General features: G+C 48.8%; 7 protein-coding genes across 8 annotated transcripts; 4 read left to right on the forward strand and 3 right to left on the reverse strand.

The window, feature by feature from the left end:
• Window positions 1-334: 334 nt before the first annotated feature.
• Window positions 335-1793, forward strand: LOC131216568 (sister chromatid cohesion protein DCC1). The gene is made up of 3 exons (XM_058211099.1): window positions 335-377; window positions 446-1117; window positions 1188-1793. Exons 1-3 carry the CDS (start codon window positions 361-363, stop codon window positions 1753-1755), a joined length of 1257 nt encoding a protein of 418 aa, XP_058067082.1. The 5' UTR covers window positions 335-360; the 3' UTR covers window positions 1756-1793.
• On the reverse strand, window positions 1778-4672 carry LOC131216562 (ATP-dependent RNA helicase DDX24). Its single transcript, XM_058211087.1, has 5 exons — window positions 4418-4672; window positions 3837-4349; window positions 3179-3768; window positions 2937-3106; window positions 1778-2863 (listed from the first exon to the last, which is right to left on the reverse strand). The coding sequence occupies exons 1-5, from the start codon at window positions 4616-4618 to the stop codon at window positions 1857-1859; spliced, it is 2481 nt and encodes an 826-aa protein (XP_058067070.1). The 5' UTR covers window positions 4619-4672; the 3' UTR covers window positions 1778-1856.
• Window positions 4673-6270: 1598 nt separating this feature from the next.
• Window positions 6271-15441, forward strand: LOC131216075 (proton-coupled amino acid transporter-like protein pathetic). 2 transcript variants are annotated; one of them, XM_058210476.1, is made up of 7 exons: window positions 6271-6402; window positions 10372-10479; window positions 11154-11385; window positions 13198-13319; window positions 13977-14303; window positions 14381-14593; window positions 14670-15441. In XM_058210476.1, exons 2-7 carry the CDS (start codon window positions 10406-10408, stop codon window positions 15100-15102), a joined length of 1401 nt encoding a protein of 466 aa, XP_058066459.1. In that variant the 5' UTR covers window positions 6271-6402; window positions 10372-10405; the 3' UTR covers window positions 15103-15441. The 2 variants fall into 2 exon arrangements, with proteins under 2 accessions (XP_058066459.1, XP_058066458.1); XM_058210475.1 differs by lacking the exon at window positions 6271-6402 and adding an exon at window positions 10124-10161.
• Window positions 15442-16030: 589 nt separating this feature from the next.
• Window positions 16031-17865, forward strand: LOC131216321 (proton-coupled amino acid transporter-like protein CG1139). Its single transcript, XM_058210773.1, has 7 exons — window positions 16031-16111; window positions 16176-16241; window positions 16307-16457; window positions 16541-16662; window positions 16745-17071; window positions 17147-17359; window positions 17430-17865. The coding sequence occupies exons 1-7, from the start codon at window positions 16080-16082 to the stop codon at window positions 17845-17847; spliced, it is 1329 nt and encodes a 442-aa protein (XP_058066756.1). The 5' UTR covers window positions 16031-16079; the 3' UTR covers window positions 17848-17865.
• Window positions 17866-17998: 133 nt separating this feature from the next.
• Window positions 17999-22149, reverse strand: LOC131205707 (chromatin-remodeling complex ATPase chain Iswi). Its single transcript, XM_058197921.1, has 3 exons — window positions 22010-22149; window positions 19130-21709; window positions 17999-19007 (listed from the first exon to the last, which is right to left on the reverse strand). Exons 1-3 carry the CDS (start codon window positions 22061-22063, stop codon window positions 18558-18560), a joined length of 3084 nt encoding a protein of 1027 aa, XP_058053904.1. The 5' UTR covers window positions 22064-22149; the 3' UTR covers window positions 17999-18557.
• Window positions 22150-22591: 442 nt separating this feature from the next.
• LOC131215196 (probable global transcription activator SNF2L1) lies at window positions 22592-24750 on the forward strand. Its single transcript, XM_058209584.1, has 3 exons — window positions 22592-22606; window positions 22685-23139; window positions 23208-24750. The coding sequence occupies exons 1-3, from the start codon at window positions 22592-22594 to the stop codon at window positions 24748-24750; spliced, it is 2013 nt and encodes a 670-aa protein (XP_058065567.1).
• Window positions 24751-25508: 758 nt separating this feature from the next.
• LOC131214901 (WD repeat-containing protein 43) lies at window positions 25509-27724 on the reverse strand. Its single transcript, XM_058209240.1, has 4 exons — window positions 26492-27724; window positions 26170-26432; window positions 25944-26093; window positions 25509-25873 (listed from the first exon to the last, which is right to left on the reverse strand). Exons 1-4 carry the CDS (start codon window positions 27653-27655, stop codon window positions 25549-25551), a joined length of 1902 nt encoding a protein of 633 aa, XP_058065223.1. The 5' UTR covers window positions 27656-27724; the 3' UTR covers window positions 25509-25548.
• Between the last annotated feature and the right edge of the window lie 106 nt (window positions 27725-27830).

A 27830-nucleotide genomic window follows, 5' to 3' on the forward strand; every position in this document is an offset into this window, starting at 1 on the left:
GAAATATGATAATGAAAACAAGTGTCAACTGTCTAGTAATCTAGTCTTAGTAATCTAGTGATCATTTTAATTGACTACAATGAATGAAAATACTTTGATGGTATAAATAATATCAAAACGGGATACGTAAACCTACTTCCGCACCAAAAAAGGCCGGTTGCAAACCAAAAAATACTGTCTTTTGCCGCCATACGATAAACAGTTGAAAATGCGCCTTAATTGCTGCAATTCACAGCACATCCGAGAGCTCCGCTTAAGCAACGTCAAATTATTTGACATTCAGTTACGCGCGCAACGTTTTGTTTACAAACGTTCCCCATCAGGCTTACGCACATATTGAGTATTCGTCTTCGAGCTACCATGATCTACAGCCAGGAGTAAGTATAGTATTACAAAAGTATGCAGCATAAATGACTGGTGATGATAATGGCCTTACTCTTAAAAGCTATGCTCGAACGGTCGATGACGTGCGGCTCATCGTTAAGCAGGCGAAACTGGACAATCTCACCAACACGGCACAAGCGATCTACTACCCGCACGAGGATGACCACGAGCTGGCCAACATAAAGCTACTAGAAGTAGACGACCACATTCTGGAGGCGATACAAAACTGCGAGGATGTGTGCTTCAAGGGTGCTCTTAACGAGAAGGTGGTGTTTTGCACCCAGTCCCGCACGTACGAGGTGAAAGAGGCAGAAATTTCAAACAGTCTGCTCTTGGTGCGCAATTTGAAGATGGCGCAAGCCACCAGCCGATCACCGATCAAGAGCCCCAAGAGTGGTGGCGTGAACACTTCACTCGACAACAGCACCGAGGAAGAGAATGTGGACGCGCCGATCGATACGATCGATGAGGTAGAGAGAAGAGATGTGGCCAAAATATTTCACGACTACTTTGAGTTGCGCCAGGTACGACCAAAATATCGGAAGATTATCGACTTACTACGTTTGACGCGCTATGCCGGGCCCGAAAACGAGCATCTTATAGATCGATCGCTGTTGTTCCGGTTCAATCAGCTACTCGATACGGTGCAGTGTAGCAAGGACGAGTTTCAGGAGGGTTTGAGAAAGTATCGCGCCATCGAGGTGGAAGAACGAATTAGGATGCTCGATATAGAGTGAGTATTCAGATATTTCGTTTCAATTTGTTGCTATTTTATTCATCCGAATTATGCTTCATTCTTTTAGATACGAATACCGTGTGGTAACCCTGCTGTTAGCTCTGATTTCGGAAAACTCATGGCAGCCGGACGAGATAGACAAAGAAGTCACGTTCGAATCTATGCAGGGTATAGTTCCCTATGAAGTCGTTGATGGTATTTTCGACATCTACACAACACCAAGCGAACGAGTGGCGGAACGATTTTGCTACCGCGAGGGCCTGGTGTGTGCACTGTTTGCCGAGAAGATCCTGCAGCACGGACTAAAATTTCACATCGACGAGTTTCTCGTCACGTGGCAAGAATCACTGCCGGAAGGATTCGAGGTGGATGAAAAGTATCTCCGCGGCATCGGAATTGTCGATCGTGAAGGGGCGGTGCCGTGTGTGAGGGGTCTAAATGAAGCCGATTTACCAATGAATTTACTTGTGCGCCTGAGTACGCTGTTCCGGACAAAGGAACGATGGAATTTGGAACAGATCGAACCATTCATCGAGTGCTTTGCGACACCAACGGTTGGCGTTACTTCGCTTCTGGCCAAGTATACGCGCTCGCTGGTAGAGAAGGGGGTTCGGATTTATGTTTCAAAACACTGAATATCAAATGTAAAAACTTAGAACTAGAATATATTATTACCCAGAATGGAAGAAAACTACATCCTCATACGAGACGGTCCGCAACTCTTGCTGAAAGGTTTTTATCCCATTTGAGTTTCTTTTCTCTTATTGTTCCGCTGTTTCTTTTCCTCTTTGCGCTGTTGCACTGCTTGCTGCACCAAGCTGATGGCCGACTGTTCGCCTTCGGCGGCCAACCGCATGCCAGCGGTTGTCGTCGGATACCGCATCTCGGTCCGGTCTACCGCGAGCGGCATTGCCAGAAGGTGACTCAACTCCATTCGCTTCGCCTTAAACTTTCGCTTCTGGCGTCCCTGCTCGAGCTTACGCATCTCTTCCTGCTCACTGTCCACCTCCGAGTCGCTCTTGAATTCTTTTGCCAGCGTGTCCTCCCAGGAACGTTCCTCACCGGCGCGTCTCTGTTGCATTTCCATCCGCTCAATTTCGCGCGCCAACTGTACACGCTGCCTAATTTGGCGCATCATCCGATCCGAAGTCGGATAGAGCGGTAGATCTTCGGTGCGCCCAAGATCCTGATTCAGCTTCACGTAGTCTTTCACTTCTTCCGGAGCGATCAACAGCACCGTTAAGCCCTCTTTGCTAGCTCGTGCCGTGCGTCCCGATCGGTGAACGTAGTTTTCCGTAGTCTTCGGCACCTGATAGTGAATGACGTGGTCAACGTTCGGTATGTCTAGTCCACGGGCCGCCACATCCGTCGCTATGAGCAGTGCCTTGGAGTTGTCTGTGAAGCGTTCCAAGTTCTTTAGCCGCTGGCGCTGCTGCATGCTGCCGAAAAGACTGAGCGGCTGGCAGTTCAAATACGTAAAGAGTGCCACCAGCCGACGCACACAGCCAATCGAGTTGCAGAACACCAGTGTGCGGCCAGGGTGGCGCTGGACGAAGTAGTAAAGGTAGAAGTCCTTGTGTATCGACTGGCAAAGGATGCGCGATTCCGTAAGCGTGTGGGCCGTTCCGTGTTCTTGCGTTAGATCAACCACCTTCGGGTTGGTCATACCGATGGTTTCAATCAGTTTGTTCAACCGCTGACCGGGCGTTTCCTTCAAAACTTTCTTCGATTTCTTCGGATTTTCTGCGAATGTGGAATGTGAGTTGAACGAATGAAAATATTAAATTTCCCTAGTCACTCTTTCATTGCAGCTTACTCTGGAGATGCTCTGGAAGCTCGTGGTCCATCGTGAGTGTAGCTGAGAAAATGTAGTTACGACGCTTTTTCTTCGCATCCTCGTTCGTGTTTATCAATTCCAACAGTTGCTTCAATTCCTCGAAGTGACCCTTTTCTAGCATCCGATCGGTTTCATCTATCACGAGGAATCTAGAAAAGAAATCAGTAACTTGTAAACTCAAAAACCAAGCGTTATCCATCTTTGCTATCTTCGTCGCTGACCTGATATGCATCACCTTAGAGAGGTGCTGATTGCCACTTTGAATCAGTTCCCACAAGCGGCCAGGGGTGGCGATGACTATTTCGGGACATTTCCTAAGCATACGCTCCTGTTTCACAACAGCCATTCCGCCAAAGACGAGGGCAATGTTTATGGCGGTGTACTTTGAAATCGACTTTAGATGATCGTTAATTTGTACTGCCAGCTCACGGGTCGGAGTTAGAATCAGCCCGTACAGCGGTTTGTTCGAGTCAACAGGTGGCGCTTGTTTGCCTTCCTGGGCAAAGATTTGTTCATCGTCTCCGGTCAGTTCGAATTCTTCCGGCGGCGGCGTTAGTTCGTGTTCATCGTTACCGGAAACCGTGTTATCAGAGCTCGGCTGGTTCATTTGCTTCAGCTTCCGAATGCCCTCCAGCATCGGTATGCCGAATGCTAGCGTTTTGCCGCTACCCGTCTCGGCCGCACCGAGTAAGTCTCGACGACCGAAAATAGCAGCCGGTAGAGATTTTTCCTGGATTTCTGTGGGCGTTTTAAAGCCTTTTTCCGCCAAAGCTTTCACGATCGGTTCCGACACACCGAGTTCTATCCATTGCTAGAATATTAGGGCAAACAATCTCTTAAATTGACACAGTCTTCGTAACGCGCTTTCATAGTACTAACCATGTACTCCACACTGGAGTAAGTTGTTTTAGATGCATTATTAGGTCGGGTTTGCTCGGTTTGTTTTTTCTTCAATTGTTTTTGTGATTTCTTTGGTGGCTTTAAAAGCATCGAGAATCCCGGCTTATTGTTCAGTCCGTCAACAGCTGGAACAATTTTATTTTGAACCGCTTCCGATGTTGGTGGATTGGCAAGTTTTGTTGATTCTCCTAGTGACTCGACTTTCAATTTCATTTTCTTTACGCCAATTATCGCTTGTTTTTGCTTTTTATCTGCTTCATCCTTGAGAGCTTTTGATTGTTTTGTTTTCAAGTTCCCTTTCTGCGTATTCAATTGACTGTCGGAATCGGAAAACTCTTCGTTGTGCCGGACAGCGGGTTTGGTGGCCTTTTGTTTCTTTTGGCAAACTTTACGATTCCTTTCATCATCGGAATCATCAGATTCATCGCTGTCGTTGGCACGTTTCCGTTTAGGTTTCTTTTTGCCGCCATCAAAACTCTCATCATTGTCATCCTATTGAGTTTAGGAGGTTTCCTTGTAAATTAATCGAGAAAAATATATAAGGGGCGTTAGGTCATTACCTTTTGCTTTGGCTTGCGTAGAAAGTTGTTGCCGTAGTTTTCCATCACCTCCAGACCGATAAAGCCACCAAGATCTGCTCCTTCGTCCGATATAACAGCGCCATTTATCTTCACCGATTCCCATGTTCCTTCTTTAACAGTATTCGGCCCGTTCGACTTGCGTGGTATTCTCTTCGGCTTGAATTTACGATGTTTCTGCATTTTATCCGAACAGTAAATAGTCTTTTCTCGCGAGCTTTGCGAACGATCGCCCAGTTCTTCTTGCACGTGTATTTGCGTGCCGAGAAACGAAATGAAAGATTGTTGACTCGTTCGTTTGACAGCCGGTAACTTTGTACGCAGCCGTCACGGGCAGGCAAACACCGCACGCAGCCAAAAGGTAGAGATTCCACAGATCGAAACAAACAGTAGGTAACAAAAAATCCCACAAAATTCTTATTTTCCATTGTAAAGTTCACTGCTTTTAGTTAAAATATATTCAAACACAAGGTTTGTTTCATTAGTCGGTAAAAACGTGATTATTACTTTACGAACTTTATCTCTTTTTGATGGTTATTACCTGTTTAGTATCCACTCAGCGCTGCGGCGGCGACAGACAAGCCTTTGGACAAAAACGACGTTCCCGTATCGATCATAGTTCACACAATCCGTTTGTGTTTGTTGTGTTCATGTTGGATTTTAGGAAAAACTTTTACAAACCAAACATCAGCATCGTGTTGATCGTTGATCCCAATACAGAAGGGTAACATAACTAGTTGTTGCTGTTTCCAGAAATGTATAGCTAATCAGCTAAATTCAACCGAAGGAAAACACTGTTGTTACAATAACATGTGCAGCCCAATTTTCGTTCCCATCGCTTCGAGCAAATATGAATCATGCTTTCTGCTTGTTTCCGTCGCTGCGCAACCTAAACCAATCTGCCCCCTGAATGACGACAACGATCACTATTAACAGCCGGTGTTTTAATGACCCGAGCTCGTGGCTACCGAATGGATCAAACGGCTCCTTTACTATTGCTTATATGCATCTCACGTGCGCAGCGATCGGTCGATCGGTCAAACCGAAGATCCGTTAAGGACAGAAGCAACCTCGGAGAAGCAAATCTACTTCCGATTCCACACGCTAGGTCATTGCCGGACTTTCGCGAACATTTTCGTTGTGCTGGTGTCCGGCACCGCAAAGGACGACTGGTGTGCCGCTGAGTGGCCGTGACTTTTTGAATCCGCATTCGTATAACGCCATTGGCGCATCTTCTACGCCATTCATCACGACACACCGTGTGATGCTGGCCTTCCCGGTACTCTTAGGCTAAGCCGGTAAACGACCCCTACCCCAACCTACCGGCTCGTATCTGATCGATCTCATGCACATGCTACGGCGAGACGTGAACGGGGTAATACCGCAAGAATGGATCATGCTCGGAGGCGTGGGGGTCCCCGGGCAGCGGGCGTACCAACAACTAGGCGAACGATAACAACGCCACAACAAAACAAACCCCAACGCACACAACGCTAATGGCCGTTCTGCTGATCAGAACATTTAAGGCGAACCCCAGCGAACCTCTGGCGCCTAGTCCGCCGTCGACCGTTGGACACTCTACACGCACTTTCAGTTTCGCGGCAACCTCCGCACTTTGCAGTTCTGTACCGTAGCGCCACACCGGTGCACTTTGTGCAGTGGCCGTTTTGCCAGCCCCATACGGATATAGTGCCCTGATTCGGATCGATCAACGATCGCGGTTGCCGACGGCTCGAGGGCTTACTTTAGTTAAGTTCAAAATAAAACTCCAATTCTAGTGCCAGAAGCGTGATCTGTGATTTTGCTCAATGTGATCTGCAGAGCGTTGTAGTGTTGCAATTTGTGTGCTACGGCTCCACACATTGGATTATGTGAAAAAGTTGTGTAGTGTTGTTATAGGCTTTAGTGCTCCAGCTATTACCGTATTTATTCGATCAGTTTCAGTTCATCAAACACTCATATAACAGGTTAGTTATCACCGACCTCGAAGTAAAAGCAAAACAGAACCACTTTAGAGAATGCAGTAGACTCGATTGAATGTCTTTACTACATCTCTTGGTGCTCTAGTGTTGAGAGGGCAAAGTTTTTAGCACTTTACACTCTACCATCCGAATAAACTTGACCCAAAACATGACTGCCAAGGCGCATTAGTTACACTCTTTGCACAGCTTTTTTTCGGTGGACCTTCGCGTACGAATGTCAAGTTCAACGGGTTTAGAAGTACTGAATAACCCAATCGGACACTAAACCACCTGCTTTAGCTTTAGTGGGCTCGACCACCTGCTGGTCAGCTTGGTTAGCGAGTAATTGGAAAAATGATTGGGAGTTCGCCCGATCTGTGCCAAAACGATTTTGGTTGAAAGATGGAGGCATAGCGCTGCTTCTTGATCACTCAATCGCTGTTGTAGTGGCGTCCAGTATGTGCGTTAGTTTATTATTATGTCTCCTTTTACTCGCGTGCTTGGCGTGTTCTCTGAACCAAGGACGGGTGCTGGCCATTCCCTGCGGCAGCATCATCGGGTATCGGGTGGTCTGCTGGCCGCACGCCTGTCTCTGTTGCGTGTGTTCCGAAGCATTTCGAAACAAAAGTGAAAGACTCCGCTTCCGGTTGCCAATTCTGTGGCACAGCGTTGCTGCCCACTGGGAAAGGATCTCGAACGGGGCTGCCTGTTGATTTGATCTTTGATTCTCCACTAGCTGCCCTCACATGATCAATCTCTTGACGATTGGTGGTGGCGTAGACACCGATCACCGGTCGCAATGCATTTCCTTTCTTGGGACTACACCATTACGACAGTGTCTGACAGTGACACAGATTACCCTAGAGTAGTTTTCATTGATCGGGTACGAATCGAGTGGAGCCATGTTGCAACTTACAATGCAGATTTCATTGGTTAACCGTTTTCCTATTCGATCGTTCGGTTAAGTTCACTCTTTATATTTATTTACTTACACGTTTGAGTTCAATTGGGTATATTGTGTATCACGAGTGCTCCATCATAATAGCTCACCACCATACACATATATGGACATGCGCGGCGGCCAAAAAATCGGCGATGATTTTATTGCCCTGAAGCCATGACCCTCACCAAGCCTTAGTTCCTTTGCACCAGTTCAGTGCGGTTTTGGGTAGCGGCCTATGTGCCACTATCCTTTTTTTTCCTTTTAAAACATGGCTCTTTATTCAGGGGAAAAAATAAAGGAATATGCTTCCCTTCCTAAACAGCCCTCGGGCTCCACCTGGGTACGTGTTCCCTCGCGCGGGCTATACTGCAGGTGGGCCGACCAGTTTAGCTTACACATTAATCAACAAACACTTATTAATCAGCTACCCTTTCGCGTCTTCATTCCCGTTGTACGCGCTTCTGCCCGGCGTATGCCACTATCCGGTAAGCCACATCCAGAGCTGGAGGTAGTATTTGCACACTATCCTAAAGAAAACGTTGACCAAACCAATCGTTCGCTGTCCCGTCCCGAACCCTTTCATTCGCGCAAAATACCTGTCGGTGGTGAGATGCAATTTGGAGTCCGGACATAAACAGACGATACATGATCTTAATCGGACGGTCGATCGATGGCCAGTCAATACCGCCTGAGGCAGCCAGTTATCTGCCGATGGACGAGCCTCCTGACTGCGCTTTAGGCTGCCACAGTCGTTGTGGAAGCACCAGGAAAGAGAACTACCCGTACCTCAGAGAAGTGTTCCGTGAATAAGAGATTAAGGGACAGTCAAACCAGGTTCGGCTTATCACCCACCGGCTCATTGAATTATGTTAAGGTCACCTAAATCCCAGCCCGCTCGAGTTCGAGCATTGATGCTCCACTTCCACTTATCACAGGGATTATCCGGCATTGCGCAAACCATCTGCCGGGGGCTTCACTCTGCCGCGCTCGTATTTGTCCGTAACTGTAATTGGGCACAGCATCTCTGGCCCGTAGTAGTAGCTGTCGCTGATTGAGTGTCTGCGCCCGGTATATGATGACGGATCGGGCGGCGGCCCATTCATAGTCTATCGCAGTCTCGGATCGATCGCAAACGAGCATGCTCACACCTGTAAACCTGCTTTTGATTTCACTATCATCTGGCGGGGTATCGCAACTCCAGTCCCGTGACTTACGCAGTGGCGCGGCGTCCGATGATAAGATAGATCGGCCACGGTAGCTCACAGCTCCCTCACCCAGCACATTAACACCATCATCATCAACCCGCAATTGATTGAGCCTCGGATTGTCTGATTGTTTACAGGGGTCTCAGATCCTCCGATTTATCTTATCGACTATCACGGGCAGCAGCACGGTGTTCAACATCGCCGCCAGAGTGGTCCCCGTGGCGCTTTTTTTTAGCGCTTGCCTGCGAATAAAATGCCTGTATTATCACTCCTAACAATGATCCTCCAATACTCGCAATTAATCACCAACAATTACAATCGGTCGCCAGGCGTACCGTGCGCGTTCGGTTGATGTCACAAGATTGATGACGATACTAATAATTAAACTAGTCAAATTACAGCGACGACATGGGGACAAAGCGAACCGAGGTTGCAACAAAATCAGCAACATCGTTCGGTAGCGAAATGTTTACTACCGATTGTTATCATAATGGGCTCGTCCGACAACCGGCGGTAGTTCGATTTTTATTGATGCTCATGTTTGAGAAGGTTTGCCTTATTTCCGCACGCTTCCTGAGAACGTGGAGACCAATGAGACCAATACACGCGAGACATCCGTGTCGCTTGTTTGACTTTCTAGCGTAGCCGTTTGCATAAAAGATGCACTCTGTTTCCGTACACTACATCTTATTAGATGTACTTGTTCGAAGACCGTCTCTCAACCAACAACCTTGCCGACTTTGCCTTCCATCGCAAGCCCCACGGTGGGGGAGCAATATTGTTTGGGCAGCTGGGCATAAAAGCTTCCGAAAATAGCCCCTTTGACATTCCGTTGGAGCCACACCTGAAGTTAGAGTACTGAGCTCTGGAAAAAACCAGCTCTTCCCATGAAGCTTCTCTGGGAGGTGCAATCGCTATGAGCAAGTGGCAAATTCGTTGCCGTTCCGTATCAGGCTGCGGAAAGGAATCATTGGAGAATCGTGTACTGTTGGCTTTTCACATCCAATAACGTCCACAACGGACTCGTGGGGTGAATGTCGTTGCGTTTCGAAACGAAAATATCTACATCTCGAACCCAATCCCTGCTCTTGCGGAACTAGCAAGCATATCTATGGGCGTTTGCATTGAGCTTTGTTAGTCAACTAATTGATCACACGCATGTTGTTACCACTTCAGCTAAGTGTTTTCTAGTTCTACCGTCTCAACCGTGCACAACGTGGGGCACTCCACACGTTATCTCCCGGGTACTCCATGCAGTCTACAAGCCTACCGGTTGCCACCGACGAGCCCGAGATATTTACGACCTCCTCGGGACTTTATTAGGGATTATTAGAAACATCCCATCGAGTGTAGGTGAAAAACGCACCGAAGAATCCCGAAAGCGAGGGCGAAAGTGTAGCCCTGTACTGAGCAAGACAGAGATGGGGCAGGGGAGCGTTGGGTGGCCATTCCTTAGGGCGACATATCGCCACAGATAACGACCTGTTCATAATTGTTCGCCTTGTCCTGTTTGATTCCCAATTACTATCGGCTATTTGATACGCTTGCTGCCGATAAACCGGGCCCAGTCGCGCACGATCGCTCAACCGCGCCGCTTCACTGTTCTGCGCCACTGTTGTGAGTACGCCGATTTTGGGGCCACGTTTTTGGGTTTCGCTTGTGGGAACAGCCAGGCATTAGACGGCTTGGTAGCGAGTCGGCCTCAATCGTGTCCATTCGTAGTCCTGTGCGGAAACACACGCAGCAAAACTACCGCACACAGCACTTCGCGATTGTTCTTGTGGTAGCCAACTAATACTGTTTACTGTTACCGTTGCTTACGTATAGTGCGCCAAGTGAACGGACCTCTGCATAACCGACCATGGCAGACGAAAAGGTGAAAGGCGATCCTTCGGCACCGGTCGCGGAGTACAGTGTCGGTGACTTCAATTCCACGTGAGTAAACCTGTCAACGTTTGGTCCATCCGCAGGAAGTGAAAATTATCTCTCCACCCGCCGTAAACGTGTAAAGTGTGATTTGTTAAAAAAAAACAATACTCTCGTGGATCATTGTCTTATCACACGCTCGCCTAATCCTGACCTCTACAAAGATGCGAGAAAAGGTAGATATTGTCAATTATTAGACTCCAGAACAGAGGGCCATAAATCTGCCTCAGTGGTAACACCGCCTAGCGATAAGTGTCTGTACGACTCGCTCAAAGTTTCCCAAAACCCTGCTTCATTCCACCACTTTGGAAACGTGAGAAGCGTGCACGATAACGCCCCGATAAGGTACTACTGCTCATAAATCGACGGTCCCAATCTGTCGGCCAATCAATTTAATAACAATGCTGTGTGTGAAGCTACTACCTCTGCCACAAATCGGGGCCCATAAAGCACAAATAAAATACCTACGGTCTGTCCGGCCATTCACCAAAAATTGCGTAGGTGATTTTCGTCACCCGGTGCATGTTCCGTTGGGCAGCGGTTGTCATCGAGATAAGAAACGATTCGTCACACCAGCTACCGTCCCGGGCCAGAACCTGGGTCCGATAAATTCGGTGCTCTCCGCGATCGAATGGCACAGCATAGCTCATGCGCCCCAATTTCTCGGCCTCTCCGTTTGACAGGACCAAGCTCGCGGATGTGCAGCCCATCGACGATGCCGAGTACAACCCGTTCGAGCATCGGCAAACCGAGAAGCCAAACTCCACGGCCGGCTCGCTGATCCACCTGCTGAAGAGCTCTCTCGGAACGGGCATTCTGGCCATGCCGGTGGCGTTCAAAAATGCCGGCCTACTGTTCGGGGCCATCGGTACCATCGTCATCGGGCTCATCTGTACCCACTGCGTGCACATACTGGTGAGTCTCTGGGCCACGTGCCCCACCCGACCTAGACGGGAACCGCTATTGTTCCGTGGACCATCTCCTATCGCTCGCTCGTGCCGGAGATGAGACCGGCGCGAATGATTGATTCTCTATCATGTTGCTCCCTCGTTCGCTTTTTGCGCAAATGATCATTTCCGTCATTCACAAAAAAAAACAGATAACAGTCGATACAACCGTTGTGTAACGGTGATCGGCCGATCGATGACTCATTTTGCGATATGAAGGAGGGCTATTGTCCGGGAGTCTAATCTGTTCATCGTAACAAGTCCCATAGATTTTTTATGCAGATTGGGAACACACAGTGCACAGTGCACTATTGAAATTCCATTCCATATGACTACGCGATGTACGGCCCAGCAATGTGTGGCCTTGAAAGTTCAAGTAAACCCCTAGGTGATCGATAAAAAAATCCGACTGAACGGTTCCGCAACAAAAGTCATTCACACTGCCACCACACTCCACTTGAGTTGGGCGAGAACGGGGCGAATAAGAAACCGTCAATGAACCCCGGCAATCGGCAGAGAGTAATCCAGTTCGCCTTGAGTGGTCGAGGATGCCACGGGCAGTTCAAGTCCACGGACTCGTGATCATCGAAGCGACTGGCTCGCTGGCCGTATCCTTTCAAGGTGATCCTTACGGTGTCTCCCCTTTCGAAGCATTGGCCCGATATTCGCATCCGAAGTGGAATCGGTTCGAACGCACCCACCGTACCACAGACTCATCTGTTTAAGGGCTAGCGGAAGTCAACCAACCGAATGCTGCCGACTGGGCCCTTCCAACCATCGGCGTTACCAGACCCTTGTAGGGATCGTGCTACGAATCGGCCCGTTACGAGCGGATATTTCCGTGCTATAATGTGTTGATCCATGCCCCCGTGCCCCCGTGATGTACCGTTTCATTATGCCACGATGATTTGTAGTATGCCGAAGATACTAAGGGCTCGCAGTTTCAAGTAGTGCCCGCGTCACCTATGTAGAAGTAGCTGGAGTGTCCTAATTGCCGAGATAAGGTTAATGAACACTGTGTCGGAGTGAGTTTATCAATATGTACGCCCATATAATGTTTTACTTACGGAGCATGATTTATATCGCCTATCGACATTAAGTGTCTACCGTGAACAAGATTCCGATTGGCAGTGACCTTGGTAGGACGCTGCGTTTTGAATGGGTTTTCTGCTATTCAATTGAATGAACCATAAAAGATTTTTGGAGTAAAAATCTTACTCAGCCTACCGTACTTATGATTAAATTGCAAGTTAAAATAGCTCCTGGGTAAGACTTCCATTGTTGACTTGCAGCAGGAATGAAGTTTTCCTATGTCTACAGATACTGATTGTTCCAATCGGTAGTCCAAGCGACAGGGTGTTTCGATTGCCCGTGAACTTCGCCAACTTCCAAGGACAAAAAAGGCCCCGTTCAGAGGCGTCAAAGACGTACCGTACGGTTGCTCATTGATACGAATGCAAAACCGCATCTGAAACGAGCATCAACTATCTCGCGACGACGCGCAACCGGTTGGCAGAATATGGACTGATAGAGCCACATAAACCATAACCCACGGGACGACGTTTGGGGGTCGGTGGCAGGAAAAAACCTTCCCACAAGCTGTTGAGCCGTTTTGCTTCCGGTAATCAAAGCCGATGCGCCGCAGCAAGCGGACATTTAGCCACAGATCACGACAGTGATTTCGTAATCGTCGCTCACTGTGCCACACTGAGTCACTGCGTTGCCCCTCGTGCGGTCATTGCCCACTACGGCCTTCTAATGGCGCTTCTTCCCACTCTAGGTCAAAACCTCCCACATGGTCTGCCAGAGGACAAGGATACCCGTGCTAGGTTTTGCCGAAACCGCCGAACGTGTCTTCCAGTATGGGCCAGCAAAGCTGCGACCCCTAGCAGGTTTCTCAAAGTAAGTACCCTTCTCCCCCGGTCCCAAAAGTGCACACATTCGGGAAGCTTAGTAGTTCCGTCGAAACCTTCCGACCTTCGCACCTATAAACAATCGATTGGCCTCAGCAGCAGTTCCGATGTGCGCGGCGTACGACATGATGATAAGCATTTTAATTAATTACGCCACCGATATGAATATGAATGATGGCTGCCCTCGCTAGGTACAATGTTTTCTGGCACTGCTTCGTTCGCTTCGGTCGAGCATCCATCCCCAGACGATACGCGTATGTCAACAGCAGCATCGTAGTTTGGTTTCGCCTCGAGGGTAACGCCGGCGTTGAGTACCCACTTCGTTTGAAGTTTCCGACATTCGCTGGCCATATCGTCACCTCTATTTTGGTTGCTCACAGTTGTGTCCTAGAAACCCGCGAACCACGAGGTGCACTCCCAAGCATCAAGGTCGGAATTTAAAATTACCAGCATCATCACGCCGTACGGAGCCAATCGATTGTTTTGCTTTACTTTAGTCAATCATTTCGTCGGTTGCGTTGAAACGTTTAAACCAAATGAAGGTCGGTTGATCTTGTACTTTATCAAGAGGTGTGTCGGTGGCACTAGATGGCATGGTTTACTGATCGCAATTTTCGGGTAACCCCCTTCTAACCTCGTTCGGCAGAGCCTTCGTCGACTACGCCCTGATGGCTACATACTTCAGCGCGGGCTGTGTGTATATAGTCTTCATTGCCACCTCGTTCCACGATGTGATCAACCATACGACCGGCAACGACTGGAACGTGCGTATCTACATCTTGCTGACCATGCTTCCGGTCCTGGTGATTGGCCAGATTCGAGAGCTCAAGTACTTGGTACCGTTCTCTGCTCTCGCCAACCTGTTCATTGTGGTCACGTTTGGTATCACGCTGTACTACATCTTCAAGGATCCGCTCGAGTTCGACGACAAACCCATGTTCGCGTCGTTCGGCACCTTGCCGCTGTTCTTCAGGTACGGTATCGTAGTTTCGGTTGTACGAAGGGTACGAGTTATGTCTAATGATCTAATTTGCCACCCCGCCATTTCAGCACGGTCATCTTCGCTATGGAAGGCATTGGTGTAGTTATGCCGGTAGAGAACAGTATGGCCAAACCGCAGCACTTCCTGGGATGTCCGGGCGTGCTTAACACCGCCATGGGCACCGTGATCGTTCTGTACGCAGTCATCGGATTCTTCGGTTACGTTCGGTTCGGCGAGGCATCGAAGGGTAGCATCACCTTGAATCTGCCACTGGATGACGAGTAAGTTGCTGCAGTGCCCGAAAGGACGTAGATCTGTCCGTTGGTGCTAACACACTCTCCCCCCGTTTCCGCACAGCCTGGCCATAGCGGCGCAGATCCTGATCGCGCTGGCGATCCTCTTCACCTTCGGGCTGCAGTTCTACGTCCCGATGGACATTCTGTGGCGCAAAATTCACCACAAAATACCAAAGAACAAGCACATGATCTCGCAGATTGCCCTGCGCAGCGGCATCATGATCCTGATGGGTGGCGTTGGGCTGGCAGTGCCCGAGCTGGAACCGTTCATCGGGCTGGTCGGAGCCGTGTTCTTCTCCAGCCTCGGTCTGTTCGTGCCGTGCGTCGTCGAAACGGTGTTCCTGTGGCCGGGCGAGCTGGGCAAGTTCCGCTGGGTGCTTGTGAAGAACGTTATCTTCGGTGCTTTCTCGATCTTTGCGCTCGTCGCCGGGGCATACGTCAGCATAAAGGACATCATTGCGCTGTACACCGACGACGATGAGCATGACGAGTAGAGAGGAGTGCGGGGCACACGGAAACCGACATTGCGCTCAACGCACTGGGAATCGAACAAACAGCTCGAACGTTTAGTGCCTATAACGTTAAAACCTATTTCGTTTGGTATCTTAAATTAAGATATCGGGCGAACTTACGGATAACTACTACATTCCTCGTCAAGCAGCGTGACAGAAATGGATCAACCTATCAAAACAACTACTAGCACTGCGAGAGATAGAACACCTCACAGAGGAAGGCGTCTCCTGAGCTCCACCCGATCAGCAAGTCCAGCACATCCTGGCAAAGCGCTATTATTTATGTTCAACACGATATTTTCTTGTGCTCAGCCATATGACGGGTGGAGTGTGCATAATTGTTTTAGGACAAACTGTATGAAATAAACTATTCAAAATAACATCACCTGAGTAACGTCTTATCAATCAGACAAAAGATATGCAGCTTCCATCCGTAAGTATTCTGCCGTCGCCAGTTCCAATGGCATTGCCTTTGACCGTTGTCCATCAAATAGCACAATATTCTTCGCCAGTATCAGCGAGCACCCCGTAGTGCCCCATCCGTTTAAGCTTTCCTTTACTGATCCTTTACGATGGTCCCTTTGCACGATGGACGACGATTACGATGGTCCCAAACGAGTGCGTTGAGAGAATGGGAAGAAGCTTCACACCGATTCACATATCGGTCGTAACTACTGTGCAAGCATGCGGAAAAAGGCGTATTGATTAGTATTCGTTTACCCGCCTTGATGGCTCGCCTCAACGATGCAGAAGCGTGAAAATGAAGATAAGTGAGGAATGGGAACCACCCTATCACCTTATCACCGGCGCTTCACTATCTCCATTATCAATCAAACTGACGCAGCCTACTTAAACTAGAAGTTGCAGCATCAGTTGTCAAAGCGTGCGCGTCAAGTGTCAGTCATTCATACGAATTGTCGCAGGTTTTAACACCGGTTCGTTGATCGAGCGGCGCAACGATGGAGCTAAAACAAACTTCGGCACATGAATGGTTTGGCTGAGCACATGTTGGTAAGGTTTGTGATCGTTCAAATTTTGATCCGTTCTCTTTGTAGTGTACTACCAGCGCAAGATGATCCGTACGATCCGTTCCGGCATCGGCGAGTGAAGAAACCCACCCCGTAAGTTTTGCACATCAAATAGTTTAAGCTTGTTCAGCTGTTTCAATACTCACTGCTCTTCGTAGGACGTGCTACACGATCATTCACATGCTGAAGGGATCCCTCGGAACCGGCATCCTAGCGATGCCCTCGGCCTTTCGTAACGGCGGACTAGTGTTTGGCTTGCTCGGTACAACCCTCGTCGGTATAATCTATGCCCACTGTGTGTATCTGCTTGTAAGTTGCGTTTGCCATCTACACAAAGTCCAGTCTGCTGAGATCGTGAACCTCCGGGCGTTTGTTTGGTCACATTTTCACAGGTATCGACATCACAAAAGTCTTCCGCTCGTACGCGGGTACCGCAGCTCGGCTTCTCGGAGACGGCCCATTCTGTTTTCCGACATGGCCCACACGTCACACGACGCTTCGCTGGCGCTTCCAAGTACGTGGCGCTAGCAAGCACTTCCCGCCTCTCCTGGGCCAGGAACAAAAGCGGCATCTTCTCTTACACGTTCCACTCGCAGGGCCTTCATTGACTACTCGCTACTCATCGTGAGCTTCTTTTCCGTCTGCGTCTATTTGCTATTCATCGCTACCACACTCAAGGGCGTAATCGGGAGTAAACTGGCGATCGAGTGGGACACACGCATCTACATTCTGCTGACGGCCGTTCCGTTGATTTTCGTGACGCAGGTGCGCGATCTGCGCTATCTCGTGCCGTTTTCCGCGCTCGCAAACGCCCTGATTCTGGGCACGTTCGGTATCACGTTGTACTACATCTTCCGTGATCCGGTTGATCTGACGGATCGGCGGCTGCTACCGGAGTTAACGGCTTTACCATCGTTTTTCGGGTACAACATGATCCGTTTTCCGCTAGTCTAGAAGCCGTTCCGAATACCCCTCACCATTTCCGTTGATCGTTCTAGGACGGTGGTGTACGCGGTAGAAGGCATCGGCGTGGTGCTTCCGGTGGAGAACAAAATGCAACATCCGGAACACTTTCTGGCATGCCCGGGCGTCCTCGGTACAGTGATCGCCTTCATCACGGTGCTGTACAACGTTACCGGGTTTTTCGGTTACGCACGGTACGGGCAGAAAACGGAGGCCACCGTCACGCTGAATCTTCCTTCGGAGGAGTGGTAGGTGGCAATCGGAGAAGATAGAAAGTATGGTGAGGCGCCTTCACATTTCTTCACCTCAATGTCACAGGTTGGCTTTATCGACGCAGCTCCTGGCAGCAGTTGCCATCCTCTTCACGCTTGGCATATACTACTACGTACCTATGGACATTCTATGGCGCAAAGTGAAACACTGCTTCGACCCGGAGCGCCACAATGTGGCTCAGATTGCGATACGTTTCGGCATTCTGCTTACCATGACCGCGCTGGCGCTTGGAGTTCCGGAACTGGAACCGTTCATCGGACTCGTCGGGTCGATCTGCTCTGCCACTCTCGGGCTAATTACGCCCATCGTGCTGGACACCGTGTACCGCTGGCCGATCGACGGTAGTTTCGGATGGTACCGATGGCGTTTAATAAAAAATGCCATTCTGGTCACGTTCGGCCTGTTTATTCTAACCGTCGGCACATACTTTAGCATTAAAGATATCGTCGCAATATACGGGTGAGTGGTTCCCACTCCGACGGAACACAAACAAAGCTGTAATTCCGTTACCGACTGCTCTATCAGTGGGACTCTATCTTCATGCACTTTCCAATAAAACGGCGAAATAAAATTAGTAGAATAATTGAGGCTGTGAAATACTTTATTACGTTCGAAGCTTATTATAATAAATACACGCATAGAGTAAACCCTTTTAATGCTGTGGGTAAAAACTATAACCACAATGCATCGTCCAATACCGTCTCTTTCCGGAACAACTGTTTCCAGCTTCCAGCCTCGTAACTTGCCAAGCGCGGGAACTGTTTCTCGTGAGATGGGAAAAAGCGCAATACTGGGATTCGTTTGCTATTTTTCCATGACGGATTTTTCCTTCTAGTAGACGATCAAATGTAACGCCTCGTTCATTCGTTCCATATACACACTTTACTAAAAGTACTGGGAATAATACATACTAAATGGACGATGGAATAGTAGATGGTACTACAGAAAGTGACACTAAATGGAGTGAGCGCTTGGCCGTGCACTGTAAGCCAAAAGATAAAAAAAGTCATCTGCGGACTCAAAATATATGTTCCCATTTCTCTGAGATTTGCGTCATCAGTGGGTGTCCATCGAGTTTGCAAACATTACGTTCAGCTGCCCACAATTGTGGAGTTGGGAAGTTTCGCTATTCAAAAATAATTACATAAAATTGTCCAGTGCCTTATGATGTACTTATACCTTTTTCTTCTTCTTATTCTTGTCGTGTACCGCGGGTGTTGTCTCGGCTTTGCGTTTTTGGTTGGCCTTTTGGGCACCACTACTGCCACCGGCACCAATACCAGCACCGGTACCGCCGCCGCCGCCGGCACCACCCGTTTTCTTTTTCTTTTCCAACCGCTCTTTTTCCTCCAGCTCCTGATTTTCGCGTTCGATCAGCGTGATCAGCGTGTTGCACCGGCGCTGCAACTCGAGTGCCGTGCGAGACTTCAGGAACCAATCGAAACGGAAGTGCGGTGCCGATCGGACCGCGACCCGCAGCTCCTCGTAAACGTTTTCCTTGTCGAAGCCAAGCTTGTGCAGCATGCACACCAGGAACCGGTCTTCCTCTTCGGTGTAGTTTTTGCCCTTGTTGTTTGCGTATGCAATTCGGAGCTGGTGGAACGGTGCACGGTACCGGACCATCTATCACCATCGATACATGACAAAGAGAGTGAACAAAGTTAGCGGTCACCGTTAGCAAACGGAGCTCTAGGAAACTGCGGCCCGCTCAAGCCAAAGGCTTTGGCGTACAACCTCACACTTACCTTACTGTCCAGTGCGCGTTTGATCGAGGCACGGCGTTGAATTTTCGTCTCACCCCGCTCAATCTGCGCCATAATGCGCTCGATGTCCTGCAACTCGTGGCAACGCTCCCAGAATACCGCACTATACTCCATCACCTCGTCCGGCGTTTTGCCTTCGACCTCCTTAGCAATGTTTTCGATATCATCCCGCCCGTACTTCTCGTTTGCCTTGATGAACTGGTTGAAGTCGCGCTTGGTCCAGTTGGTGAAACCCTGCGTCAGCAGCGACTCCTTCTCAACCAACTCCTCCTCCGTCAGTGCTTCTGCTTCGTCGATCTTGCGCTGCTCTTCCCGCTGTACCTTGTTTGCCTCGGCGCCAAGATCCGGATTCTTCGGTACCTTGTAATTGACCGTCTTGCGATAGTGGTAGATTTCCTGGTCCAGCAGCTCAAACAGTCTGGGCGGGAAGAACTGGAAGTCTTGCACGATCGGTTGCTTCGGTGGCCGCGGTGCCTTCGGTGCCTTCGGTTCGGCTACGCGCAGTGCCTCCTTGAAGTACGCGTCGACGGCATAGTTTGCCTTACGCTCTCGCTTCGGTGGCTCTATCCAAGAGCCGAGTGTCTGCAGTTTCTGCTTCTCGCGATAATCCTCCCCCTCAAACTGGTACACCGATCGATTTTCCAGATTGTCCGTATCGAGCGTGAAACTGCGCAGCGAGCTTTCACCCAGCTTGTCAAGCTGGGCGGACTGTTCCTGCGTTTTCTCCTCACCTTTCTGCAGGATAGCGTCGATGTCTTCATCGGTAATCTCCGAATCACGCGACTGAAACACGTGATGGGCTCCGAATCGAATGATGTTCAACATTTCGTCCTTGTTCAGCTGGTTCGTTTTGTTATCCACAAGCCGACCCTGCTGGATGACCAGCTTGTCCAGCTTCAGTTTGACCTCCGCTCGCTCCACAATCTTCTCCTCGACCGTGTTCTCGGTGATGAGACGAAACACTCGTACCTGCTTCTTCTGGCCAATACGGTGGGCCCGGTCCATCGCCTGCAAATCCATCTGCGGGTTCCAGTCGGAGTCGTAGATGATCACTACGTCAGCAGTTGCCAAGTTAATACCCAATCCGCCGGCACGCGTCGACAACATGAAGATAAACTTTGAGCTGTTCTCCGCGTTGTAATCAGCAATCATGTTCGATCGGTCCTCGTGCGGAGTCTGTCCATCGAGCCGACAGTACTGAAAGCCCCGCCAGTGACAAAAGTCCTCCAGAATGTCCAACATACGCGTCATCTGGCTGAAGATGAGCACACGAGACTCTTGCTCCTGTAGCTTCCGCAGCAACTTGTCGAGCACCACCATCTTGCCACTGTTCTCCAGAAGATGATAATCGGTCGTGTACGGTGGGCCCGGTTCTGCGCCATCGAACAGATACGGGTGATTGGTGCACTTACGCAGCTGCATCAGAATGTTCTGCAGCCGCATCTTCTCCATCTTTCCGGCCCCGTTCACCACGTCGATGTCCTTCAACAGAATCCGCGTGTACCATTCACGCTGCATCTTCGAGAGCCCAACGAAAATTTTCACCTCCTTTTTCGGCAGCAGTCGCTTCTCGACCTCAGACTTGAGGCGACGCAACAGGAACGGCTTCAACACTGCGTGCAATCGCTCGATCAGCGAGTTATCGCCCATGCACTGATTCGCATCAAACCAGCTGTCGAAGTCTTCGGCGCTGTTGAAAATGTCGGGCAGCAGAAAGTTTAGCAGCGCCCACAGTTCGTGCAAATTGTTCTGCAACGGCGTGCCGGTCAGCAACAGTCGATTGGCGGTTTTGAATTCGCGCAAAATTTCCGACAGCTTAGACTTTTCGTTCTTGATACGATGTGCCTCGTCGATGACCATGTAGCGCCAGTTGAACTTCTTGAATACCGCCTTCTCGCGGATGCACATCTCGTACGACGTGATACACACGTCCCACTCGCCCGGCATTAGCACATCGCGGATGAAGATGTTACGCGTTTCCTGGTCACCAATCAAACAAACAGCGCGCACCGACGGACACCAGCGCGCGAACTCATTCACCCAATTCTGGAGCGTCGATTTCGGTACGATCACAATGTGCGGACCGTGATTGTTGCGCACATTCTTCAGATAACCAAGCAGCGAGATCGTTTGCAGCGTCTTACCCAAACCCATCTCGTCCGCCAGAATACCGTTGATACCGTTTTCGTACAGTGAGATCATCCAATTTAGGCCACGGATCTGATAGTCGCGCATTTCGCCCGCTTTTATGTACGGTGGTGACGATTCGAAGCGAAACACCGTCTTCGCCTTCTGATTCGTTGCCGCCAGCAACTCTTCATCCTCTTCCTGCTCGGTCTTGCGGTGTCGGTGGTCGCCCGGATCGGCATTTTTGTCCACTTTCGGTTTGCGGCCGCGGGGCGCTTTCGGGGGGCTCTTGCTGGGCGCCGAGTTCATGAAGTGAGCGAAAATTTCGGTTTGCTTCAGCAAAAACTCAAACCGCTTGCCACGGTCCGTTTCGAGGGTCGCATCATAGTCCGGCTCCTTCGTGTTGGACGAAGTCGTGTCGGAGTTGGACTCGTTCTGAAATAGTTAAAAGACAAGCGGAAGGTTGCACGTATCCATCAAAATTACATCAATTGTTTTGCCCGTGCGCAACAATGGACAGAGGATGCCGCCAATATAAGCAAACATCCTCACGGATCGAGAGATATCGACGAGAGAAAATGCCAGTGGCGGTTTTGGTTTTTTTCTGTCTGTCCTTCTCTTTTTGGTTTTCAGGCATCATTTGTCAAAGAAGCGTCCAAGCGCTCCACGGTGCTAGGATTTCATTGACTGATGCGAATTTTTCTCCCCGCATCGGCGCTTCGTGAAAGCACTTACCGAGTTATCGTTGGTGTCCGCCGTTTCGACAGGGTTCTCTTCTTCCTTGGACATTTTGCGATGTTAGATTTGGCGGCGAATAAACAGAGTTTTATGGCCAACAAACAGAGCTTGATCCAAAAAAGAGCGGCTAATTGCACTACTGCTTGCCTACCGTGTTGCCAGCAAAGATTATTTTTCTCCTCGACTGGGAAAGCGCTGTCAATCTGTCAACCGTGTTCTAAAACTAAAACAATCTTAACGAACGACGCGTTTATTAACGTACGAAAAACGCGCGAAAAGTGACTTTTTCGGTGCACTTCAAAAGCGTTCTAACCATGTCGCTCGAAGACTGTAATATTTTATCGCATTCGTAACACAGTAACCATCGACAATCTAAATAGTAATAACGCTCACATATTAAACTAAGGCAGACTTAAACTCAGCAGCTCAACGTGCTTTGGTGTTCCTGGTTAAAACGTGCTTCGTAGAATTGCGTTCCTTACTGGGACGCGGGACGCTTCCAGGGCAGAAGCTGGTTCATGCTTTAAACGAAATAAACCATCGCACTTTCTTCAATTGCTGGCAAACAAAAACATAACGATGGATAAAGAAAATGTAAGTTACGAAGGTAGAGTGTTGAAATCGGACGCTTCACCAGCGCTTGAACATCCCAAGATTCCCTTCTCGATTCAGGTACCCGTTGACTGTGTTGATCCGAACGGGATCACACTGGACGATGAAGCATACGTAGCACAGGCTTACCGCGACATGAGAGATCAACGACGGGTTAAACAGCTAGAATCTCTCGAGCAAAAGCTTTCACAATTCGCTCTTTTTTCTCGGAAAAAAAATGAAGCATTAAGCAATGACAAGCGAAAACGCCCCTTGGCCTTGGCGGACCGTCCCACTCAGAGTGACCTCAACAAAAGACGACAGGATTTGGCGAACAATGATGAAACAAGCAGCATCTATCGGTTCGAATCGTCTCCATCGTTTATCAAGGGACAAATGCACGATTACCAGATCGAGGGCCTTAATTGGCTGATTTTGCTGCATCAGAGCGGTCTGAACGGTATATTGGCGGACGAAATGGGTTTGGGAAAAACCATTCAATCAATATCCATGATAGGCTACTTGATGTATATACGGTAGGTACAGCCTTTCCGGATACGTAATAATCTTTAAGGATACGTCAGAATATTTGCTTCTTTTTCAGCAAACTGAAGGGCCCGTTTCTGGTAGTGGCTCCCCTCCGCACGGTTGATAATTGGATGAAAGAGTTTTCCACGTTTATGCCGTCGGCCAGGGTGCTGCGGGCGCACGCTACGGACAAAGCGAAGCAAGACGTGTTTGATACGCTTCGTGCGATAAAAAAGTGGGACGTGGCGGTAACAAACTACGAATTTCTAAGAGATCAGCAACGTTATTTTGTCAAACTGAACTGGAACTATGCCATTCTGGACGAAGGTCATCGGGCGAAGAGTGAAGCTACGCTTTTCGCGAGAGCGTTTTCCAAATGCAACATTGCCAGTATGATACTCCTGACTGGTACGCCGATCCATAATAATTTGCACGAGCTGTGGGCGTTGCTCAATCTCATGATGCCATCCTTCTTTAACAACGCCGAGCGCTTCAATAGCTGGTTTAAAGTCGAAAACTGTATCGATCCGCACCACGAACAAACGATTCGACTGAAGAATCTTCTTAAGCCGCTCATGCTGCGAAGAACGAAAGACGGGTTAAAAAGCAGCATCCCGCCGAAGGTGCACATTACAATTAGCATACCACCAACGAGAGAAATGTTGATCTGGACAAGTAATGTGTTGAACCGCAAACTGGAGCGAATCACCGGAAGTGGAAAAATAGTCCCGCTGTCAATCGTACACACATTTCCATTCCTGCGTCAAGCTGCGCTACACCCGTACTTGATTCATGGTGCAGAATCGCTCGAGCAGGAACTAGTGACGCAGGATATCGTTGATTATAGTCCAAAAATGATCGTGCTGGATCGTTTACTAGAAAAGCTGTTCGAGCGCGGTTCTAAAGTGCTAATCTTTTCACAGTTTGTTAAAATGATAAGAATTCTGGAGGATTATATGGACTGGCGTGGCTACGAATACTGTGTGCTTTCTGGGCAGCATAAAAATCAGCAGAAGCAGATTGACGACTTCACACGTCCTGGGTCGAAGTATTTCGTCTTTCTAATCAGCACACGGTCCGGTGGCTTGGGTATTAATCTTGTCACGGCCGACACAGTTATCTTCTACGACATGGACTTTAATCCGCAGATGGACTATCAGGCGGAGGATCGAGCACATCGTATCGGCCAACGACATAAGGTGCATATTATTCGGCTGATCGTTCGTGGCTCGATCGAAGAATCTTTGTATTTGATATCCGAGAGAAAGAAGCAGCTGGATGCATCGATTATTAGACAAACGCTGACGAAAAAAGTGCAAAATGAGGCTGCCGATTATCAGAGAAAACAGTTGTCAACCGTAGGCGTCGTCGATGTGGAGAGCGCACAACAGCTGGTAGATAAACTGATTGACGACATGGGACCATTGCTTCCCTGGGCTATGGATGAAGATAAAAGTGAAATTCAGGACAATTGCACCATCGTTGTGCCTGGCAATCCGTGCCTTCCTCCAATTGATTTAGACCACACAGCTACCAACGGGAAAAAAAAGGCCGATGAAGATTTGATCCTGACGAGCAAACGAATGCGCCGCATGGTTCACTACTCTCTTGTAAACTAACTACCACGTGTGATGAGCTACTACTGGCTACTGGCAAAAAATACGATAACTTTTCAATAAAAATTCAAAATATTTATTCTTTCCAATTAATTCCATTCTGTTCAAAGTATTAATCTCCAGCATTGTTGCGTTTTTTTGCCGGAAACCATTCGAATATCAACGAAAAGCATTATTTTCACAAAATTCAACGTGGGGCAGTTTTTTTTCGTGAAGTGGACGCATGGGCCTTTCACCTTCTTTGGTTGATGATGATGATGAGCCCACCTATTTCCCCAACATTGGATTGAGATGGCGAGTTATCTTAGGATATTAAATATCAAGAAAAAACCAAGAGAAAAAGAAAAAAAAAGTCCCACTTTACTTCGAAGCAGTGAGTTTGGCTGACATCCCCTGGAGAATTTCAAATGAATCTCTATTCCTTGCATACAACAGGATCCACAATTATCAACAGGAAGACAACGTGGAACCTACTCCCAGGAATGCACGGCAAAAATTGCATCATCCGTGCGTCAGCCGGTGTCACTCTTTTCCAATCGCTGGAGAGGATGCACCACTGTACAGGAGTCGCAGAATTTTCAAACATATTCCCTAACTTGGTTGATGATACCGACAAATCATCAATGGACGTAATCGGTACGGCTGTTACTAGAACGCACGAAATTCATCTTACTAGCCTCCATTGAGGCATTCACCGCAAAGCCTACGTTGTAAATCATGAGCGGAAAGGTCTACAAAGTTGTCATGTGAATGTATTTTACGCGAGCAAATACGTTTTATTGAGCGAAATTGATCAACGAATTATTCTTTAACCACAAAATACATTTTGTCGCTCTCACTGATGTCTTCTTCATTGGTCAACGAAAACCCGTTCTGCGGAACAACTGTACTACCACCGGCGGTATCCGACATTGCTTCCTCGTCGTATTCTTCACCTTGGTCGACTTCGTCGTACATGGCCTCGCTGGACGAGCCAAGTTGCTCGTTGTCCATTTCTAGAACTGAATCAACATCCGAATCGTCCTCCTCCTGGTACACCAGCACATTATCGTTGGCTCCCTGGTTAACGGCTTGCTTTTTACTACGATCCGTTTGCTCAATCAGCACCCCTAGTCTTCCACGCAACCTGGTGCATAAGAACGAAAAACAAGCTTAGGCTCCAAAGGGGAAAAAATGGCTACAATTTGTTTACCCACTTTGCAAGGGAGTTCAGATGTTCCACTCGATACTCAATGATGCCAATACAGGTGGCAAAGTTGGCGAGCAGGTTCGACGATCCAAGCGCCATCAGCTGGCTTGCGTGTATCGTAATCAGTTGCTTCAACCAACATACGGCCGTCTGAACGCTACGAAAATACGAAAAAGATACAGTTAAGCAAATCGTTGGCAACCCTCCCATATGCTTCTGTCCATGACACATACTGTACAGTTTTCAATTGCATCAAGTGTGAGAGTTCCGTCAAGAGTGCTCCTAAATACTGAGCTGGAATCCGCTCGACCGTTTGCTGTATTGTTTCTGGATCGTTTCGACCAAACACACTCTTCAGAATGGTGGCATCTTTACTGTGCAGTCCTTGCACCAGAAGGTGCACCATGTTCTTTCTGCCCATTACAGTTTTATTGCCACTCGATCGGTCGGGAAACAGGGAAAGGTTCTCCAACCGCACCTCCATGGGGATCTCCACCTGGTGATCGAAAAGTAGGAATCAGCATCCAAGGGTCGCGTTTCGAAGAGTTATGTTACCTTTTTCATAGATTTCTTGACCGCATTCACTGGATTCAAATACTCCGCAGTGCCATTGTCGACGATGGGGATTTTCGTTTTCAGTTCGCCCACCTGTTTCGCGTTGCCACCAGCGAGTAGTTTTATCGGTGCCCGAATGATAACATTCGTCTTAACGTTGGCTTCGATCGCAATTTGTTCGAATCGAAGATTCGTCTCTGTCCCGTAACCGAGTAGAATCTGTTCCTCGTTCGGTGAGTAACGAACGCTCGCCACAAACACTGGCAATCGATCGACAGCTTTCGTTTTCATGTTCGAGGAATCGATCGCGATTTCAAATGTGTGATTTGCGCGATACGGTCGCTTCAGACTGAACTTGTCTACACTTCTCAGGAAGTAGTGCGACACACCAGTGCGCGACACGGCCACTAGGTGCAATCTTCGATCCACGAGCTTCACCGACACATACTCGGGGACATCGTCCAGGGCAAAAGAAGCGACAGGGCTGTTAACATTACCGTTCAACGACCACAGCGAGAGGTTACGATCGTTCGCGGAACCGGAAATGGCGTACATTTGATCCGGTTCTACGGCTAGTAGCTGGAGTATCTGTGTGTTGGAGGTGTGTCCGATTAGTGTCGCCGTTTGGCGACCTACGATACAATCCCACAGCTTCAGCTGTTTAGAGCCAGTCAGAATAGTGCCTGAGTGAGCCAGAACACAGGTGAGCTTTTCCACGCCGATGTTGTGCACTTTGGCTTGTGCCCACTGACTTATACTCCACTCAATGACCTTCCCGTCGGCTCCGGCCGTGAAGATAGTGTCAGGATCGTTTTCTTCGTTAAAGTAGATCGCCGTTACCGGCGCCGAGTGCCCATCTCCCTGGCAGGTACGTTCGACCGTAGCAGTGGCCAGATTGTAAAAGATCACCCCTCCCTTGCTGGTACCGAATGCGGCCAGTAGCTGTTTGGTCTGCCGCTTCTTTCCTTTACTCTTGGGCGTCGTCGCCTGTACACCCACCTCGATCCACGTGAAGCTCGTGCACGGCACGTTGAGGTGCATGTTCGGAGTGTACACTTGATGCAGGGCGCTCGTTTCCACATCGTACACGACGAATTTGCCATGCTGGTTAATGTATCCACAGTATTTCCCGTCGGGAGAAAACGCTCGCGCTGCAAGAGACATTTTGTTAGCTGTGTTATCGTCCACCGAATTGTTTTTGATCTTCAACTGCGGGACATTCGAATTCAGGAAAACAGCATGCTACGAAAATCGGAGAATTGGTACGAAAATCGGAGAATGTCAAGAAACGTCAAAATAAGGAATCAATTTGACAGCGGCGGCGGCCAAAAGGCCTTTT

The sequence above is a fragment of the Anopheles bellator genome, chromosome 1, assembly GCF_943735745.2.
Source record: "Anopheles bellator chromosome 1, idAnoBellAS_SP24_06.2, whole genome shotgun sequence".
Lineage (NCBI taxonomy): Eukaryota > Metazoa > Arthropoda > Insecta > Diptera > Culicidae > Anopheles > Anopheles bellator.

What these genes read in the sequence shown, in the direction of transcription:
- LOC131216568 (XM_058211099.1), top strand. An exon ending in ATTAGGATGCTCGATATAGA is followed by an intron (nt 1,118 to 1,187) that starts GTGAGTATTCAG and finishes TCATTCTTTTAG; the next exon opens with ATACGAATACCGTGTGGTAA.
- LOC131205707 (XM_058197921.1), bottom strand. Translation starts at nt 22,063, where the DNA reads ATGTCCAAGGAAGAAGAGAACCCTGTCGAAACGGCGGACACCAACGAT. An exon ending in CGGACACCAACGATAACTCG is followed by an intron (nt 21,710 to 22,009) that starts GTAAGTGCTTTC and finishes TAACTATTTCAG; the next exon opens with AACGAGTCCAACTCCGACAC. An exon ending in AACGCGCACTGGACAGTAAG is followed by an intron (nt 19,008 to 19,129) that starts GTAAGTGTGAGG and finishes CGATGGTGATAG; the next exon opens with ATGGTCCGGTACCGTGCACC.
- LOC131216075 (XM_058210476.1), top strand. Translation starts at nt 10,406, where the DNA reads ATGGCAGACGAAAAGGTGAAAGGCGATCCTTCGGCACCGGTCGCGGAG. An exon ending in ACCTTGCCGCTGTTCTTCAG is followed by an intron (nt 14,304 to 14,380) that starts GTACGGTATCGT and finishes CCGCCATTTCAG; the next exon opens with CACGGTCATCTTCGCTATGG. An exon ending in AATCTGCCACTGGATGACGA is followed by an intron (nt 14,594 to 14,669) that starts GTAAGTTGCTGC and finishes GTTTCCGCACAG; the next exon opens with CCTGGCCATAGCGGCGCAGA.
- LOC131215196 (XM_058209584.1), top strand. An exon ending in GGCTACTTGATGTATATACG is followed by an intron (nt 23,140 to 23,207) that starts GTAGGTACAGCC and finishes CTTCTTTTTCAG; the next exon opens with CAAACTGAAGGGCCCGTTTC.
- LOC131216321 (XM_058210773.1), top strand. Translation starts at nt 16,080, where the DNA reads ATGGAGCTAAAACAAACTTCGGCACATGAATG. An exon ending in CAAACTTCGGCACATGAATG is followed by an intron (nt 16,112 to 16,175) that starts GTTTGGCTGAGC and finishes TTCTCTTTGTAG; the next exon opens with TGTACTACCAGCGCAAGATG. An exon ending in CGCTTCGCTGGCGCTTCCAA is followed by an intron (nt 16,663 to 16,744) that starts GTACGTGGCGCT and finishes TTCCACTCGCAG; the next exon opens with GGCCTTCATTGACTACTCGC.
- LOC131216562 (XM_058211087.1), bottom strand. Translation starts at nt 4,618, where the DNA reads ATGCAGAAACATCGTAAATTCAAGCCGAAGAGAATACCACGCAAGTCG. An exon ending in TACGCAAGCCAAAGCAAAAG is followed by an intron (nt 4,350 to 4,417) that starts GTAATGACCTAA and finishes TAAACTCAATAG; the next exon opens with GATGACAATGATGAGAGTTT. An exon ending in ACTCCAGTGTGGAGTACATG is followed by an intron (nt 3,769 to 3,836) that starts GTTAGTACTATG and finishes CTAATATTCTAG; the next exon opens with CAATGGATAGAACTCGGTGT.
- LOC131214901 (XM_058209240.1), bottom strand. Translation starts at nt 27,655, where the DNA reads ATGTCTCTTGCAGCGCGAGCGTTTTCTCCCGACGGGAAATACTGTGGA. An exon ending in ATGCAATTGAAAACTGTACA is followed by an intron (nt 26,094 to 26,169) that starts GTATGTGTCATG and finishes GTATTTTCGTAG; the next exon opens with CGTTCAGACGGCCGTATGTT. An exon ending in CATCTGAACTCCCTTGCAAA is followed by an intron (nt 25,874 to 25,943) that starts GTGGGTAAACAA and finishes CTTATGCACCAG; the next exon opens with GTTGCGTGGAAGACTAGGGG.